The 21,036-nt window shown below is 30.7% G+C and overlaps 1 protein-coding gene across 1 annotated transcript in view; it reads left to right on the top strand.

The window, feature by feature from the left end:
• LOC118179942 (sperm-associated antigen 7 homolog) overlaps window positions 1-21,036 on the top strand; it is a 42,818-nt gene that overhangs the window by 9,811 nt on the left and 11,971 nt on the right. Inside the window, exons 3-4 of the mRNA XM_035349101.2 lie at window positions 2,786-2,874; window positions 16,359-16,443. Coding sequence (XP_035204992.1) covers window positions 2,786-2,874; window positions 16,359-16,443 — 174 coding nt within the window. The remainder of the gene's footprint in view (window positions 1-2,785; window positions 2,875-16,358; window positions 16,444-21,036) is intronic.

Below are 21,036 nucleotides of genomic sequence, written 5' to 3'. Positions count from 1 at the left end.
TGGAAGTTGATCTGTCAGCACTATCGTTATCTTCAGGGTAGATGTTTTTATTTTATTTGGCTTATAATTCCTTACTAAATGTAGTATTTCATCTCGATGTACTCCGTCTTTGATATAATTTAAATCAAATTCCTTGTCATTATAAATTATCACGAATACAAATCAAATAGTTTTCTGGTTGCAATTTTCTAATTTCGGCTATGCGTAATGTATGCTTTACGCATGCGCGTGTTGAAAGAAATGTTTAATAAAGTAAACAAATAAATATTAAGCTTTTTTTTTTGTTAATTTAGATCATAATTGCTCATTATTTTATAAATTACGGTTTCATATTTTTAATTTTATAATTTCTGCATGCCATCTTACCAGATTTAAACTGATGATCTATAATCCGGAAAAATCGATAATCCGGAATCACCGAAGTCCCGATGAGTCCAGATTAAAGACTTTTGACTGTATATTTTTTAATATATTTAAAGAAGTAAATTAATAATTTTGGCATTTTTTTGCCAAGCATGATAATTAATTTATTTCAGAAATTATAAATCATGCTAACATACAAATCCCAGATAAACATATTAGCAGAGCTTATTATGCAGTTAATAAACTGTGTGTGCAGCTGAATTAGTTTGGTAATCTGTTTGTCAGTTGATAAAGGAAATGTACTTTCTGATTATCTGCTCCCTCATGAAAATTACCACCTTAATTGGTAACTTTGTATTAAAAAAATTTGTTTGATTATCTCAACAGCTCATAAATGTTTTTGTTCTCATAAATAATAAGAAGGAGCATGTTATAAGAAGCAAGAAATTTTATGAAAGTTTAAGGGGGGAAACACTATGAAGCTTCTTACAGTTTTACTGTTGATTGGTAATATAAAGAAAAATGAGTAAAAAATATAAAGCATGTAAATTTATGTGTACTCAAGCAGGTGTGTTATGTGCCTATTGATGTGTATATATTAAAAAATAGTGTCATCAGTAATAAGCAATGATTAGCACTTCAGTTAAGCTTTGGTGACTTCAGTTAAACTACATATTTACATATTTTACCATAATTTCAGCTAACAATGTAAACCTTTTCGTTAAATGCATGATACTCCTATGTCAAATATCATTTTTATACCTTAATTAATTCATTTCAGTATCGTATGTCTTATGTTCATATTTATGTCAATTTATTATGCATTCATATGTCAGCATTATACTTTCTAAATAGAAATATCACTTATATGCATTCCTCTTAATAGTGCATTTTATTCCTATGTCTTTAATCTCTTACAATAATTTTGTAGTAATAAAGAAAAAAAAAAAAAAAAAAAAAACAACTACATGATCATAAATGGCAACATAGGTGACATATATTCACTGTTGTAAAATTTGACAATGATTCATCTTCTACACCAGGGTTGGACCGTCAGCCCAGGTACCCAATAATCAGAACTTTTTAGTTCAACAGACATAATTTCAAAAATTGCAAATCTGAAAAGTTATTTGGAAATAAATGCCCCCTTTATAATATTATCGTAAGTGTGGTTGCCTAACCATTTGGAGCTTCTCAGCTGCATATTTCAACAAAGATGTGTGAAGATCTGAATATAGAATATTAATGATTATGACCTAACCTGTGTTATTAATGCATCTGATAAAATAACATTTATTTTTTAACCAAAACATACTTATTAAGGAAAATATGTGGACTTAACATTTTTAATGTAAATGTCTAACCATTTTTCTTTTTAATACTAATGGATTCAAATCTGTATTGGGGTCTAAAATTATTGCATACAAAATCATCCAGAAGATTCTTAAATTGATGGTGGTAATAATGAAATGAAGTCACCCTCTCCTGGTAATAATGGAATGAAGTCGAAAAGTTGAAACAAAATTATTTTGTTTTTGTGGCATACTTATAATGTAATTCCCCTTTTTTTATACAGTTGTCTTGTTGCGAATAGTGAAAATGTAGAGCAATGTTTTAATGAACCATTGAATTAATATGAAGTTTCTTGTCAAATTTGATGTAATTCTAGTAAAACTAAAATATTTACAAGAGTAGTGTAATGATGAAATAAGGACTAATGGTTATAATAATTAACAATTTATGATCGCAGTTGAATTAACAGTTGTTAATGTTGTTTACATATAATCTTATCAATTGTGAAACTGTTGTCAAGCAGTGTGATTTAGCATCAGTTATGAATAAGCTAGACTTAATAACCCACACAAAACATCAGTGCTTTCATTTGATGTAACCCTGAGTGATTGTCAGTATGCCACCCTTTCTTTTTAAGAAGGATATAAACTGAGTGTTACTGTTGTATGTTTTCCCTTGCATTTTGAAAAAAAAATGATTTCAATCATACATGGCAATTAGGATTGGATGTATGCTATATTAAATTAGATTTTATCCTCATTTAATTTCTTGTTGCTTCTCCATCCATGATTAAGTATTTATTTCTGTACATTTTTTCTTTTAAAAGTGAAAATGGTGCTTCTTTCTGCAAATATATTTCTGATAAGATTGTCTTGATATCATATGACTTTATTTTTTACACCATCCTCAACAAAACATTTCATATGAAGACATAATTGGTCTTTTAATTCAAGGATATTAGTGTAGTATCGTGCATTAACTAGCCTGAGAGCTTTCATTTAAAAAGTATAATTTATTTGGATTATACAGCATCCCGTGTAATTATTTTTTTTCCTAATAGCGATGTTTTTTTTAATGAAAATTTCATACTTTCTTAATACTGTATTTTTTTTTAAATATCTATATGCAGATTGAAAAGGAGATAAATTTATTTATTCAAGATCCTGCAAGACAAAAGCATAAATTTCCGCCAATGGACAAAGTTTATCGTACTATAATGTAAGTTTTTTCTCTCTTTTTTTTAAGTATGCTTATATAATTTATTTCTTTGAAGCAAAAGAATAATCTTTTCTCTCTTGTTTTGTTTGTATTTATCATCTGCTTTTACAATACTTTTCGGTTAGTTGGCGGCACATGTCGTGAAGTATAAATTTTAACCAAAATCTAGAGATAAAAATGGCAACCATAACGATATGGTTGTGGCTATTTTATTAAATCTAAAAAACAAGAATGTATGCAGCTATTTCATCGACATTATTGGTAGAATTCTGCTAACATGAGCTTTTGATAGCAGAACTAGCTAAACTAATCCACTTAATTAGAACTGACAAATTAAAAAATGATATCTGTTGCAGAGGAAATAATTTTGTGCATCCTGATATGAGATATTAATTAACAGTTTCTAAACACTGTAATTTCATAAAATTATATTAGCGCCGTTTTTTTTTTTTTTTTTTTTAGTCCAAAGGGATTTCAGTCCCGAAGGACTATTGCTTTCGTTTTGGCATTTTGCGTCGGACTCATAAACGTCGGTTCACTTTTCAAACTGTTGCCACAAAATGTTAGAGTCCTGCATTATATTTGAAGAAATTAAATAATGAAAAATCTGCATAAATGATTGTCTATTTCTCGCATTGTGATAAAACAATGGTACATAGAGCCATCGAATTTTGAATGACGAAATCCTACTGCGAATATGGGCATTTGAAATCCCAAATTTGGAATTTGTTTTATTATAGATTTTATATTTTGTAAAACTTTAACGAATTTTTGATTTACAAACTCAATGCTTTAAAAGCGAGAAATGGCAACGTTATATAGAAAAAAAATACTTTTATCTCCAGCTCGCGAGACTGTGTATATCGGAAATTCTAAAGATATGCTTAATTTAACATTATTTTGCGATATTGCTCTTGAACTGAATTTTATGGTTTAAGTGCAAAGAACATGATATTTAATAAATAAAGGTAACACTCAAAACGTTAAAAAAACGCCTCTTTGGACGTAATTTAAAATCTGAAAAATTTCAGTTTTTTTTTTTTTTTTTTTTTTTTTTTTTTGAAGCACACATGTAAAAATTTCATTTTCAAACTTTATATTCTTTAAAGATGAAAATTGTTTTAACTGGTTGATTATATTCTTTGACTACCAAGCTATGGTTAATCTCTGTATGTGACTATAGGACAAAAGTTTCATAAGATATGACTATGAAATAGTTCTTGCTCATTATGAAACCATATTCAATAAATTAGCTTTACCAAAACTGAACAAATGGATTAAATTTTATAATTTTACTCCCAATCTAATTGAAAAATATTACAAGTGCAAGTTAGTTTGTTTTAGAGAATAATTTCATAATAAGTCCAAATTGTTTATGAAAGAGGAAGAATATATTTCATAGCTGTCAAATCTCCCCATTTTTTACACATCCCCTTGTATCCCAAGCAGCTCACAGAATCTGTTAATTTAAAAAAAAAAAAAAAAAAAAAAAAAAAAAAAATTAATCTTTACAAGTGAAAGTGGTTTTCAGAAATAAAATTCAGTTGTGCAAATAAAATTTGCTCAAGTTAAGTTTCATTACTGAATTAATGAAGCTTAAATTGTTCAAATTTTATTCCCTTTTTCCTAGTGGTATTCAGCATATTTTTTCTTATTAAATTGTATCTGATCTGAATTTCTTAATCATATCATTGATATTTGAAAAAATTAATATGAAGTTTCAACCAAATGTTTAATCATTAAATATCTGTTTGTATTTAATTTTGTTTTATATGAATATGTAGAGTCATTCCAATGCAAAACAAGAAACGTGAAATATATGCACTTCTAAAAATTTTATTGCTTTCATATTTAAAAGTACTTTGATAAATTAAAGCTTTCCTTCCTCACTCAGAATTTTCTCAATATAAAAGCTTTAGAAAATTATGAAATAAAATTAACTGAAGACTATAAAATTTAGAGTATGTAATTAAGTATTAATATATTTTACATCAGAATCATATTATAAATAGTAGAATAAACTGAATTGTATTATACAGTGAATTTAAATCGATTTTGAGTTCTCATAAAAAGATGCTGCCATGCAGCGCAAAAACGTTCCTGATTATATTGGGTGAACTCCCAGTTTTTCAGTCCACCAGCGGCCGAGTGGTAAAGTCGCTAAACACTGGTAGTTCGGTCCGAGGTTTGAATCTCGCAAACGGGCTGGCTGCATGGGTGTTTTCGTGGTTTTCCTCATGTGTTACGTGTATACGAGGCAGTTTCCCTTAGAAAGTCCTCCACAAAGGCATCCCTCTCCTTAGGCAGATAGCCCTAGTGTGCTTTGTCATAATTAAGTAAACCAAACCAAACCCAGTTTTTCATGTTTCAAGGTTAGTAGCTATGCTATTTGAAAATTTGATGTAGAAAAGGAGTAGGAGCATTGTATGTAAGATGAGTGGAATAAATCTGTAATGTTGCAGGATGAATTACAGCTTTTATTTCAAAGAAATGTTTGAAAACTTTATTTGGTGGAATTTAGAGGGTATACCATATCTGGCATTTGTAGATTGTTCAACAATTCTATGAGGTGTATCATCATTTACCACATAGGAGAAAGTCAGTGTAATAACTTTTTACAGTGGTGCTATAAATATCCTGTACAAATTTTGAGCATTTGATGACAGTACCTGTAGTAGTGTTCTGAAATTATTCGTCGTAAAAGGTGATGAATCATTTTCTCTGAAATTAAGAATATGCTTAGCAGCCCAAATCTTGGTTCCTTTTTTACACTAATTATAACTTAATAACTATTAACTAATTAATTAAATTAAATTGCCTGTGTGTAAAAGAGGTTAGCTCTGCTTTTACAGGACAGTTTATTAAAATGATATTTCTTTGAAAATCATATATATATACAGTTATATATTACATTCCAGATGAGAGAGGAGGGAAAGTGCAAAAGCATGATTTCATGTAAAATTTAGACAAATAAATCTCACTTGTGAGATTTCATAAAGTTCTGTTTAAGGGTTAAATTTTCTTAATAATAATTTTCTTAACTTGGAAATAAGTTCAAAAATGAAAACATTTCATCCATCAGGTTTGATACAATAACAGTGTATTAATTGAATGAATTTAATTTCTGGTGATGAAGCAGCAGCCAGAGCAACAATTTATAGTTGTATATAGAATTCCATCTTAGGAGTTTGAATGATGAATTTTGTAAATGTTAACAAAGAACTACAGTAAAGCCAGTAAAGTTGATGCTGTGTTGTAGATGATCATTTTAGATCTTGTTGCATTTAATGAAATTGAAACCTCTTTTGACAATTAAATAAGCCAAGTACATTAAGTTTTACATGATCATGTAAATGAAAAATTAAGTGAAAAAATACAAAGTAAGGTTAAAAAAAAAAGTAAGAGCAGTGCCTCTAAATGAAACTTGCAGAGGAATGCTGCTGAACACAGACTGACATTGGATTATGCCATGTGTGCACTTTAAGTTCATTCTGTTTGTTTACAAGAGTGCTTTGAATAATGTGAAGCATCCTTCATTGCATTCACTGTGGGAGAAAAGAAAAAGATAAGCAGAGAATTTACATAAAATTTTGCCAAAAGCTTGATACTACTTGCAAAGAAACTTGTGTGTGCAGAAAATGTATGACCCACAAAGAAGTTTATAAGTGGCTTTAATATTTCCAAAATGGTTGAGGAAAAGTTGAAAGTAACAAATATCCCAGGAGACCAATAACCACCAAAATTGAGAAAAACATTGAAAATATGTGTTCAGTTGTACAGGAGAATCATCAAACCACCTTCTTGAGATACAGTCAAAAGTCTTTAATCCGGACTCATCGGGACTTCGGCGATTCCGGATTGTCGATTTTTCCGAATTATAGATAATCAGTTTAAATCTGGTAAGATGGCATGCAGAAATTATACAATTAAAAATATGAAATCATAATTTATGAAATAAAGAGCAATTGGGATCTAAAGGGTATCAAAATTTTAAAAAAAAAAAAAAAAAAAAAAGCTTAATATTTATTTGTTTACTCTATTAAACATTTCTTTCAATGCGTGCATGCGTAAAGCATACATTACGCATAGTCGAAATTAGAAAATTGCAACCAGAAAACTATTTTATGCATATTCGTGATATTTATAACGACGAGGAAATTGATTTACCATATTTGACGGCATATAAGACGCACCCTTATTTAGACGCCCACACACAAGGGAAAAAAGTTTCAATAGCGTGATTTCTTTTAGTTCTCACGTTTCGTAAAAGCCAAATAAACAATTATTGAATGCAATTACCTTCACGAATAAGACTGTGTCCTTCACGTATAAGACGCAGGTAACTTTTCTGAGACCAAATTTAGGAAAAAAAGTGTGTCTTATACGCCATCAAATACGGTAAATCATATCAGAGTACATCGAGATGAAACACTACATTTAGTAAGAAATTATGAGCCAAATAAAATAAAAACATCTGCCCTGAAGATGAGGATAGTGCTGACAGATCAACTTCCAGTTCATTGCACTATGCGACGTCCCCCCCCCTGCAGAGCAGTGTGAAATTGGTGAAATTGATAAACAGATTTCGGAATGGTTAGAGAAACAAATAACCTCTCTGTCACTTTCTTCATGCATTTATCCATTTTTTGCTGCAATTTCACTTTTTGTTTAATGGACATCGAAACATGCTTTCGCTTTGGCAGCTCCAGAATCGGAAATTCTATTTGACGTAATTGAAAGTTCAAGCTTACTTTTATAAAATTGCTCTACAGTATCTACAGTGTGCAAAAAATAATAAGCCGGATCCAATTCGAAGATTGAGGAATAATGCAATCTGCAACATTAACTGAAATGGATAATTTTAGCTTAGCTTATACTCTCGATTATACATTGAACGCACATGCGTAAACGTATTATGTACATACATAGAAAGTTTGTAGCTTTGAGGTCAGGATTATAGATCATTCCGGATTATGAACGTCCGGATTAAAGACTTTTGACTGTATCTGGAAAGCTGAACATTAGTTAAAATTTAGTTTAGTCCATTTTAACTAAAAGTTTGAATACGAAATTCATGTCTGTCAGGTTTGTACTAAAATTGCTTTCAGTTGGGGGGGGGGACATATTTCATAGCAGATCTCCTTAATCATGGCAAAAGCTATGAAAATGTCTTGAAAATAGTCATAACATGTGATGATTCATGGATCTAAAGCTACAGCTCCGAAATTAAGGCTTGTCTTTGCAACCTCTCCAAGAATGTGTAAATGAATCAAAGCCATATGAGGACATTTTCCTTCATTACAAAGACACTTTTAATCTTGAAAATTCGGAAGTTCACAAAACAGTAATTAAGGAACACTACCATGAAGTTTTGCAGCTTTTGAGGGATGCTGTTTCTCAGTAAAGGCCAAAGTTGCATGTGTCCATGAATGGGAACTTCATCATGACAACAAATTTACCCATTCAGCTCAATTTGTGCAGCAGTTTTTGGCCAAGCACAAAATTCCTAACTTTCTGTAGCCATTGCATTTCTCAGATTTTAAACACTGCAACTTTTTTTTCTCTTTCTCTAAAAATCCTTTGTTCATAAATCCCACTTGAAAGAAAAAGGATTTCATGATGTCAAGGAAATCCAAGAAAACAAGATAGGAGCTTGCCACTCCAGAAAAAGGATTCCAAGTGTGCTATCAGCAGTGGAAACAATGCTGAATAAAGAATGCAGTTTTAGAAGATAACTGCTCTGAAGGAGATAAAATGCCTGTATTTTTTTAAAGCTCAAATCTCAATACTTTTCATCCAAATCTTACAAATGTTTTTTTTTTTTTTTTTTTTTTTTTTTATGAAGTGCTTCAATGAAATTATTGTTGCATCTTTTGGAACTTTGGCCATATTGAAGCTATTGCTTTGGAGGATCATAAAACAATGAATACATGACAATGTTTTTATGCTGAATTTGCAAAAGAAAGTATGAAGCATTTCATTATTCTTTGTTATAAAATATGACACTATTTTTATGAGAAATAGTTGCTGAACTGAGAAAAGAAGGTATGAAATATTGCATTATTCTGAGTCATGATGATGCAAGCTCACACATTGCATTTCTATGTGTAAATTATTTGCAGCAAAGAAAAATTTATTGGTTGAGTCATTGTCCTTATTTGCCTAGTTTAGGCTCCATTGATTTGTTATTTAACCAAATATAAAGTACTTTGCGACCAGCAATCCAGAAGAAGCAGTTCGAGCTTAAAAATCCCATGTTTCTGCTATATGATTTTCTTAATGGCATAATTGTTTTAAAATTATTCCATATGAATAAATAATTATGCTGATGATAAAAGCAAATATTTTTAAAAGTAATTAAATTATTTGTTTCAATGCAAAAATATTTTCTTAATTATTTTCTAAAACTTATGTACTGTCATATGAATGTAAGGTGATCAAAAGACAAAGAATGGACTAGAAATAAATTTTGCATGAAGTGCATAAGGTGAAAAAACAAAAAAGGCAATGGCAGGAAATAGTGTATATCTGTGACTGTTGTGAAAGACTGTGAAAGAATAAATATTTGTGAAGACAAATAAAGCAAGAAACCTCAAAATACTGTACAGTCAAAAGTCGTTAATCCGGACTCGTCGGGACTTCGGCGATTCCGGATTATAGATTATCAGTTTAAATCTGGTAAAATGGCATGCAGAAATTATAAATTAAAAATATGAAACCGTAATTTACGAAATAAAGAACAATTATGATCTAAAGTGTATCAAAATTTACAAAAAAAAAAAAAAAAAAAAAAAAAAAAAAAGCTTAATATTTATTTGTTTACTTTATTAAACATTTCTTTCAATGTAAGTTGTTTAAGTTGCTTCTTTTTTTATGTGATAATACATTCTCTTTAATTCTATAAACAGACATAATTTCTTGTTCAGTTCCTCTGTTCAAGTCCTATAATTGCTGTGTCGAGAATACCGACTAATTTGTCAAACGAAATTCTTTCGTTTTCAATAACCTCTGTCAGTTTCTTCGCTATCGGAAGCGAATTATAATGATGAGGCATTTGATTTAAATCATATCAAAGATGGAGTACATCGAAATGAAATACTACATTTAGTAAGCAATTATAAGCCAAATAAAATAAAAACATCTGCCCTGAAGATAAGGATAGTACTGACAGATCAACTTCCAATTCATTGCGTGTCCCCGCAGCGTTAAAGATAAACAAAGTTTAGATAAACAAACGTTAAAGTTTAGATAAACAAAGGATATGCCTTTATCCATTTTTTGCAGTAATTCCACTTTTTGTTTAATGGACTCCGAAACATACTTTCGCTTTGTAGATCCATTACATATTAGTAAGTATAAATCGGAAATTCTATTTGACATAATCGAAAATTCAAGCTTACTTTTATAAAATTGCTCTAACAGTCTGCAAAAAATAATAAGCCAGATCCAATTCGAAGATTAAGGAATGTTGGTTGTGCATTAGCACTGAAGGCGTAATGAGTACGTTTCCTCAAGCACAGAATTAAAGAATCATAAGTCAAAAATTTTAACTACGAAATCTTTATTTAATAGGATAATTTTGCTTAACTTAAGCATAACAAAAGTAATAATGTTCACGGACATTAAAACACTGAAGTATTGAAAAGAATAACTTACAGAGAATCATCATCAGTCCTAAATCACCAGGCTTACCTATTTTAGGGAATAAGAAAAATAAACAGGAATATACTTTGCCGTAGTACCTGAAAGAGAAGAAAGTACTACTGGATTAGACCTTTGGCCAGGTACAAGTAGCTAGGATGAAAATCAAACATTCTGCATTGCACACGAGCTTTACTTTCTCTCGCCAATATATACCTTGGCGCACGTTCGTTTCGTATGCCTTTCGAGTTTCATTATGCAAAATACCTAAATTTATGCTAACATTGCCCCTGTTTTGCTAATGAAACTCATACCAATTGCAATTCATTCCTGCAAAACTGAAATTTAGCTTTAGGAATTGGTTTAGTCATAATATCAGCAACCATTTCCTCTGTTGAAAGATAAGCAAGTTTTACTATTCCTTTGTTATTCAAGTCGCGTATATGATGAACTTTTGTATCAATATGTTTAGTGCGTGAACTGAATTTTTCAGATTCTACAAGTCTTATAGTAGACTGATTATCTTCAAATACCTTTATCGGTAGAGTTTGGGGTAGATTGAAATCTTCTGTTAATTTTAATAGCCATAATAGTTCTTGCGTAGCTTGCGATAGTGCAACATATTCAGCTTCTGCTGAGGATAAAGAAACACAAGTTTGTTTTCTTGAAAACCATGAAATACAGTTCCTTCCTAATAAAATAACACTTCCTGATGTAGATTTTCTATCTTCAATATCTTGTCCCCAATCAGCATCTGAATAAACTGTAATATTAGGTTCTTCACTCGACGAAATTTGTAAGGATAGGTTCTTTGTCGTGTTTAAGTATCTAATGATTCTTTTAACAGCATTCCAGTCCTTTTGACGTGGATTATTACACCTTCTGCTGAGTATGTGAGTCGAAGCTGTGATATCTGGTCTTGTGATAGACGATATATACAAAAGACTTCCAATAGCTTGGCGAAATTTATCATTTGAAGTTAGGAGATTTTCTTCCTTGTTTAGGTTATAATAGTTCGTTTCCATTGGTGTGCTGGCGGGTTTCGCTTCTTCAAGTTGAAATTGCTTGACAAGTTGATTTATTTTATTTTTCTGTGATAAGAGATAACTTCCATCTTCCTTGCGATTTATTTCCATGCCTAAGAAATATTTAGCTTCACCAAGATGCATTATTTGGTAACGTTTCTTTAAATCATTAATTGTTTTAAGAATTAGTCCTTCTTCTGTAGAACTTATTAGGATGTCATCAACATACACTATTAAATTAATTCTTTTATCACGAACCACTTTTGTGAAAAGACACGGATCTGCTTTGCTTTGACTGAACCCCAGATTCTTCAGTGTATTTTCAATTTCTGCATTCCAGCACCTAGCTGCTTGTTTGAGACCATAAATCGACTTCTGTAATTTACAAACTTTATGTCTTTCTTCCGGAACCACGAATCCTTCTGGTTGTTCCATATATATTTCTTCATTTAAGTTGCCATACAAAAAAGCTGTTTTAACATCTAGTTGATGTACCTTGGCATTATTATACGCTGCCCATGCTAAGAAAACTCTTATCGTAGTGTGTTTCACTACTGGTGAAAAAGTTTCATCATAATCACTGCCGTATTTTTGAGTAAATCCTTTGGCTACTAAGCGTGCTTTGTATTTTATATTTTTACCAGTTTCATCATATTTTGTCTTAAACACCCATTTGCTGCCTACTGCATGTTTTCCTGGTGGTAATTCTGCAAGTTTATAGGTTTCATTTTCTTTTAGAGAATGTATTTCTTCTTGCATAGCCTTGATCCAAGCTTCTTGTTCACGTTTTGGTAAGTTTAGAATTTCTTCAAAGCTTTCTGGATCTTTAATTTTAAGTAAGATTGATTCTTCGTCTTCTGCTTTATAAGAGAATCTTTCCGGTGGGACCCCTTTGGTTGATCTGCTAGAAACCCTTCTTTCTACATTTTCTTCACATTTAATTAACTCTTCGGAACTTTTTGAATCTTCTGTAAAATCATCGCCAAGAGATGTTTCTTCATTATTTTCTTCATCATCTTGCGAGTTATTGAAGTGAATTAATTCTAAATCTTCAGCATTATTTTCTGCAAGTTTGTCAGGTAAAGACGAGTTTTCTGAAAATTTAACAGTTCTACTTACTATTATTTTTCTTCCACCTACATACATCCTGTATCCCTTACTTCGTAAATCGTATCCTACGAATATTCCTTCTTCAGCTCTGTTGTCGAATTTACACCGTTTTTGTTTGTTCACATAATAAAATGCTTTACAGCCAAATACTCGTAAGTGACTTAAGTTTGGTTTTCTACCATTCCACAATTCATATGGTGTTCTATCTGTGGCTTTAGTTGGTAACCTATTTTGAAGATATGCAGCAGTAGCTGCTGCTTCAGCCCAGAATCCTTTCGGTAATTTAGAGTTTATTAGCAAGGCTTTTGTCATTTCTATTAAAGAGCGATTTTTCCTTTCTGCGACGCCGTTCTGTGCCGGACAATAAGGAACCGAAGTTTGGTGAAAAATGCCGAGTTTCTTTAAATAATTTTCAGTACTTTCGTTACAATATTCTGTACCATTGTCGGATCTGAGAACCTTTATTTTCTTTCTAAATTTATTTGTTGTCGATGCAACATACTGTTTAAGTTTCTCAAATACTTCATCTTTTGAAGTAATAAAATAAATTTGAGTATAACGCGAATAGTCATCAATGAAAGTTACGAAATATCTTTTCCCTCCTAAGCTGTTGACTTCAATTGGCCCACACACATCTGTGTGCACTAAATCCAGTGGATTTTTAGATCTAAAACTAGTTTTGGGATAAGGTGTTTCAGTTAGTTTCGCTTTTACACAAGTAGAACATTCCACACTATGAGTGCATTTGCCAAGTTTAATGCCGTCTGCCAAATCATTTTTCTCAAGTGTTTTTATGGCATCTATATCTCTGTGGCCTAATCTTTGATGCCATTTTAGTATACAGTTCGTATTTGAACATGAAACATTATTAGCTAAGTATGCTTTCTCATCAATTGGGTTTACGGTCACTTTATATAAACCTTGCTGAGCGTTGCCGTCGGCTACGAGTATATTGTTACGCTTTATGTAACACTTATTACTATCAAATGTAACAATGCAACCTTTATTGGTAACAGATTGAACAGAAAGTAAATTACTATCTAAACCTGGTACATACAATACATTTTCCAATTTTATTTGTGTAACCTGACCCTTTAAGTTTTGAACTTTAAAATAACCTTCACCAATACCATAAGAATTTAATTTAGCACCATTGGCTACAGTTACTATTTGTTTATTAGAGTCATTTAACTGAGAGAAAAATTTTTTATCACTCGTCATATGAGTTGAGGCTCCCGAGTCGATAACCCATTCTTGCGTTTGCGTATTTTCATGTTTATTTTCCACTTTTAGAACTTGATTAAACTGAATCTGTGAATTTTCAGTTTCAATACTTTTAAGATACTTATTTTCTTTAAGTTTTGTTATGTTTTCTACATTTTGCGTATTTGCTATTTGGCATGCATTACTTTTATAATTTTGAGAATAATTTCTTACTTTACTATTATTTACATCTGTTTTCGGGGAAGTTCTAGCGTTGCGTTTTAAATGAAAACAGTCATTTATCGTATGGTTATTTCTCTTACAATAAGTACAAAATTGTGTAACATACTTTGGTTTATTTTCGCTTTTACTTTTTAAAGCAACTGAATCGTACTTTTGAACTTTCTTAGTTTCCACACGTCTACAATACTCATCTATTAGTTTGTTTTTAACATATTCTAGCGACAATTCAGCTTCCGATTTACTTTCTATTGCAGTTATTAAGGAGTTGTATGAATTTGGTAAAGAACATAGTAGTATTGCGATTAAGTTATTTTCTTTAATTTCTTCACCTATACTACGCAGCTTTTCAGCCAACTCTAGTACTCCTTTGATATGTTCCTGCATTTTAGAACTTTCATTATATCTAATGGAATATAGTTTTCTAAGAAGAAATAACTTATTTGTTAAATTTACATGTTCATGGACACATTTTAACTTCTGCCAAACTTCTTTTGCAGATTTACTATGTAAAACATGGATAATTTGCGAATCCGAAATGTTTAGACATATTAAAGCTTTAGCTTTAATATGTCTTAATTAATAATTGTAATATTAAATTTTACGATCATTGTTTAACCAAATATCAGTATCAGTTCCCGGTTTTTCTTCGAATACAACATCATCTAAACCTTCTTTTATTAGAAGTTGTTTTATTTTAAACTTCCACACTGAATAATTTTCATCTGTTAATTTTTCTATACAAATTGATTCTTTTAGAATAGACATTATTACTTGTTACAATTATTCATATAAACTTTGTAACTAGTATTTTCAACAAAGAGTTTTAACACTTTATGCCCCTGGAATCTTACAACATTACAAAATTTCAATTTCTCAGTCTCATAATCAATTGTTGGTTGTGCATTAGCACTGAAGGCACTGAGTACGTTTCCTCAAGCACAGAATTAAAGAATCATAAGTCAAAAATTTTAACTACGAAATCTTTATTTAATAGGATAATTTTGCTTAACTTAAGCATAACAAAAGTAATAATGTTCACGGACATTAAAACACTGAAGTATTGAAAAGAATAACTTACAGAGAATCATCATCAGTCCTAAATCACCAGGCTTACCTATTTTAGGGAATAAGAAAAATAAACAGGAATATACTTTGCCGTAGTACCTGAAAGAGAAGAAAGTACTACTGGATTAGACCTTTGGCCAGGTACAAGTAGCTAGGATGAAAATCAAACATTCTGCATTGCACACGAGCTTTACTTTCTCTCGCCAATATATACCTTGGCGCACGTTCGTTTCGTATGCCTTTCGAGTTTCATTATGCAAAATACCTAAATTTATGCTAACAAGGAACAACGCAATCTGCAACGTTAACTGAAATAGATAATTAGATAATTTTAGCTTAGCTTATACCGTCCGTTATACATTAAACGCGCATTTGTAAACGTATTTTGCTTACGCGCACACGCAAATTTGCAGCCGTAAAGGTCTTACGTGCATGCGTCAATGTGATGCATGCGCAGAAAGTTTGTAGCTTTGAGGTCCGAATTAACGACTTTTGACTGTATTATGAAGCAAACCACAAAACTAGGAATGCCACAGAAAGTAGAAGAATAACAAGAAACTACAAAAATCCTCTTGCATGGCCTTAAACTTCCCCCCCCTTTTTTTATGAATACCTGTTTTTTCACAAATGTGATCTTTAATGAGGAAGAACTTTATGACCGTTGCTGTTCATATTTAATTCCGTAGAGTGATACTGAGAGGAATTATACAATGTGAGGTACTGGAATAGTGTACATAATGATGTTTTCTTTAAAGCATGCATGAATGATCTTGAAATTTTCTGTAAAATGTATTTTTTATGAAGCAAGTGTACAAAGAAATAAGAAGAATGTTAGTGTTTAATTAGTTGAATCATAGGATTATCAGTGCTGCTGCTGTGCAAAAATGTTCTGAGAGCTTTATATTTATTAAAGTTTTCAAAAAGTTCAGTATTTTTTGTTTTTTTTATTGCTTAAAAATTATTTGCTCATTATTAAAAGCACTGTGTTAATAATTTAGCAGGTATTATAGTTATTAGAATCACAGATATTGAAATGAATTAAGCTACAAATGATACATTTATTGCCAAAAATTCTGCATTGCATTTGCTTTGTTCTTATTATTTTGCAGAGGTTAAGAAATAGTGAATAATTATTTCTTGATAATTATTAAAAAGTCATCTATACTTTTAAATTCTATTTATTGAAGTATATTTCAGACATGATGTAGCTGATATAGCAGGTTTATCTGCCTTTGCTTTTGGTGAAGAAGAAGTAGACAGATATGTTATGGTTTTCAAAAAGGTAAAGTATTTCATTGTTATCTAATTTATAAATCTCTGCAGAATGGATTATTATGCTTTAACTAAAATTCATGTTTGAATTCTCTATTAATTCAGTTTTTATTTTATTTTAATTCATTCATTTATTGAACACACTTTTTAAGACATTTATCTTTACAAAAAGTGTTAAAAATGTGTTAAATTTTAAGATCTGGTACAGCCAGATATTGAAATTTTCTTAAATTTCACATATTTCATTTTTCACATATTTCATTTTAAGTCAATTGCTATTACATTAAAAAAAAAGAATGTTACAATTACAGCAAACATTTTTTTTTTTTTTTTTTTTTTTTTTTTAAGTATGATTTGCAATTAAATTTGGATAAGAATTTTCATTCTGTTGATTAATAATAGGAACAAAGTTGTCAGGCTTGCAAGTTATTTCCTAAATTTTTCTTAAACTGCTATTTAATTTTTTGAAAATCTGATATGATACTTATTTTGTTAAGCTTTTAGTCGTATTTAAGGAGAAACATGGCTGAAATATTATTGGATAACATGAAAACTTAGGATGGTTCATTATGCAATACTTGCTCTGTAATTTCTGGTATTGTAAGTAGCTGTATGCATTGTTTTATGTGTAAGTAGTATTTATGACCAATTTTATAGCAATGTTTACCAAACTTTCATTTTTTAAGAACAGAAATTGTTGCCTTCATCGTTTTTCCATGGATATCCTCATGTAGATTTGGCGCTGTTTAAATATAACTCGTAAAATTTGGGAGAATTAATGGCGTTTTCTTTTAACTAGCAATCAGTAACATTAAATATAATCTCATTTTTTTACACTGTGACAAACAATGAATAGACAAAGTATTTCCCACTTCATTGCCCTTCACATACCTCATAATAACACACAGAACTTAGAAATACTTGAGTATAATCTTTGTTTTTATTACTCATTATTGTTGCTTGTATGCCATGAAATATGTATTGCTTGAGAAATATGTAGTGTTTATTTTCTCTTGTTTATCTTCAAGTATTCACAGAATGGTATCTTTTACCTTATGGTAAATTTGCAGTTATTTGGTTTTAGAAATATTACATTAAATTGTTAATGCATTTTCTGTATTAACTGAAAACAAAAATATCATATGCAGGGTGGTAATTAAATAATAAAGTTACATTACAAAAATACATTTTACAAAATCTCTGTAAAGTTGACTATTGAAAATTATAATGCATTTCTATTTTCACCTTTTTTCTTACAGTAAAGAGATCCAAAGAATTGTGACATTTGCTTTTTGAGCTGTGTCATTAACAAACATCTACAGGTCTTGCCTTTTGTTACTTAAACTTGGGTTAGAATTCCAATCAAGAGGTGTAATGCAATGTCCCCTTGTATAATGTAAATACAAGTTAGTTTCTTTTGAAAAGATATTAACTTGTGTTTCCTTCATGTAGGCCTTACATGCTTTGCCACAGTCCAAATCAGAGGATATTATTTTGAGTAATATATGTGAATGTAAATTCTGTGACTTAAAAAAAAAAGTTTTTTTATTCAGTTGTCATACTGTGTGTATTTTGCAGGATGGGGGAAAGAAATTGAATTTTTTATTAATATAGTTGGCATGTTTTGTAAATGCTGCTAAAGTAAATTGTTCCATTGTGTTATTGGGTATGGGATTTAAAGCTATCCTCTGTACACATGCATGATTTTTAAACGGAGTATTTAACACATTCCTACCGGCAAATATCAAGCTAAGGAAAAGGTAATTCAGCTTTATTGGAATAAAGATATAAGCAGAGGCAGATGGGGTTGATCTAACCAGCATGGCAAACTTGCATAAAGGTGCCGACATTTTTTCAAGTGAACCATCATTCAGTGGTGTCCTGCCATAAAGGGCAAGAAAGTTTCAGAACCCTTATGAAGTTCAGTATCATGAAGGAAGCAGCCCTCATTGAGATTGCCAGAGCACCCATGTTAAGGTCTCAATCTTGTCATCGATTTGCACAAAGGTGCCAGTATCTTTATAAAATTTTATCAAATCATGAGGTTGATGGGACATGAAAATTTATTGCTTTATGCAGATTCAACAGTTATGAATTTGCCACAAATTAACAATGACGAAATTAAAACATTAAGTTCAATTGCCATTAGTTTATCTTTTGATTCTTTTTAGAGTGTTATTAAATCTTTTTCTTCCTATGAGTGTTTTTTTCAACCCCTGCTGCATAAAGTTTTCAGATCTGATTAATGTTTCATCTTTTTCAAACCATTAGTATTAGGAAACAAAGCAGTGTCACAGGTAATGGTAGATTGGGAAATTTCTTGAATTCACGACAGCCCCATCTGTTCATAAATAAAAGCTACTAAAACTAAATGAAATTTTTGCTGTGGGTGGGAATGGATGAAAAGAATGTTTAAAACAGAAGATGGCTATTTCATGGATCAGAGAAAGATCATCATCGGATTAAATAATGGATCCTGTACCCCCTTCATAATAATCTAGTTTCAGATACATTAACACAGTGTTTCTCAACATTTTTTGCTTCATGCACCCCTCATCATTGCTGGACAGTCATCCACCCCTCCATTCCCAAACTAAAAAAAATGTGTATACGTTTGTTTTAATTTAGATAACTTTTTATGTGTTTTATGAATTAAACAAGAAAAAGTATAGAAAATGTTGATAAATATTTAAACTTGAATAAAAGTAGGTAAATAAAAGGCTTGTTTTAATAAATAAAAGGCTGTCTGCAATCCCTTCGGTAGAGAACCCTTTCATTAGCATGTGTGCTGCAGTGACCTGGTTTTAATACCAGCTTTGCCATATTAATGTTTTAATAAAGAGTCGAATGATAATAGTAAATAACCAGAAAAATTCTTTAAATCAGGGATATGGCCCAAGAAATAAGTATGAAATGCACAAGAAGTATCAAGACTGTACCCTGATAATAGATAATACATTTTATTGTTAAGATCTTGGTTTGAATCTGGATTTCAAGAGGGCTGTTCCAAATCTTTTGATTTGTACATGAAGTGATTTTCTTTATTTTAACCCAGAGACAAATGTGTCTGGCTGCACAGTTATGTGTTATTCATGTCATCACATTTGGCAGAAAGTACATTAGTAAACAACTAAAGAGTGAAGCATACTAAGAGAAAAATTAAAACCAGAAATTCCCTGAGAATTGCAACACTTTAATTGAACCAGACATTGATGCATTAGTTTTTCAAATTCAAGGCTAAATATCACATTATTATGTTCAGTTAGGCAGTGGTAGCTTGCCAATGTCTAACTTATTTAGTTAAAATATCTACTGACATGTATACATATGAGCAAATTTGAATTAATGTGGCCAAACCCGTGTATTTCTTCCCTAGACGTGAAATTCAAAAATTCTTTCAGCATTCGAATCTGAGAAACCTGAAAAATTTCAGCAAAACCTACGGAATTATGTGATTCACTTATTATGGAGGTCACAAGCTGCCGCTGGTGTTAGAAATAATTTATGTGGTTCAAAATATCTTGTCGTCCTGTGTGGCCCAGAGAAGCTGAAAGGGTAGCTCTAATTTAAATAATGTTTCATAGTATCATCTCTTCGTTTTCACTGTAGCAACAAGAAGATTCACATGCTCTTTTTTGTTTTTTAAATTAAAGGCAGAATATTCTGTTGATATCAGCATTACAAACTAGGGTTAATAGAGGAGTGAAGGCAAGGATAGTGTATAGTGCATCTTATGTTTGATTTCCTTAATTCTGAATCGTAGTCATACATTTCAGGTATTAAAGAATTTTGTTTTTTTTCTGTCATTATTGTCATACATAGGAAATCTTTGTATCTTGAAGAGCTACACAATTAAGAGAGTTTCAGTTTGGAGTTAAAAATATGTTTTTACATTGTTAGTCCTAAAACTAATATTTAGAGGATATGAATAAAAAATGCATGTATTTTTCATGTGGATAATTTTTAGTATACGAAAGCCTGGAGACAAGAAGAGCAAAATGAATGTGTATGATCTTTAATGCCAATTAAACTGGGGGGGGGGGATTTTGTAATGTTTCTGGAATTTAAGTTTTAAAGTTTCAATCTAATAATCTTGTCTAGCATAGTTTTTAAGAAAGACTTCATCACTATTCATTATTAATATAGTATCTTACATTGTTAACATATTTGCCTTTTCTCCTATTATTCAGTTATTAATATATTTTCCTTCCCCCTTAGTCAATTCCCCCCCACACATCCCAGAATGTCCTTTTTCATATCCTTTTACCTAATGTTGAGAACTGCTGACTTATTCCAGTGTTTTTGGAGTATTATTCTTTCTGTTTACCTTGCTGATTCATATATAAGAATGTTTTTTCTTGAATTCAGTGTTAAAAGGAGAAAGGTACTTATTTGTACATTCATTCTCAATTTTTAGATGTAACTTATTTCCAGAATTTTTAAATATTAAGGTAAATGAGTTTACTAAGCTACGAGTATTTTATTATAAATCACTATAAGTAATGATACTAAAATTTACCAATTTTAAAATTGGTATCTTCAGTCAAACTATAATGTGTGTATATCAATAAATAATTAATTGACAAATGCTATGAAAATTGGA

The sequence above is a fragment of the Stegodyphus dumicola genome, chromosome 7, assembly GCF_044657685.1.
Source record: "Stegodyphus dumicola isolate Sdum_Otavi_A_Nest chromosome 7, ASM4465768v1".
NCBI classification, from domain to species: domain Eukaryota; kingdom Metazoa; phylum Arthropoda; class Arachnida; order Araneae; family Eresidae; genus Stegodyphus; species Stegodyphus dumicola.
Note: the sequence above shows the minus strand (reverse complement) of the source record. Positions and strands in the feature narration are given on the sequence as shown.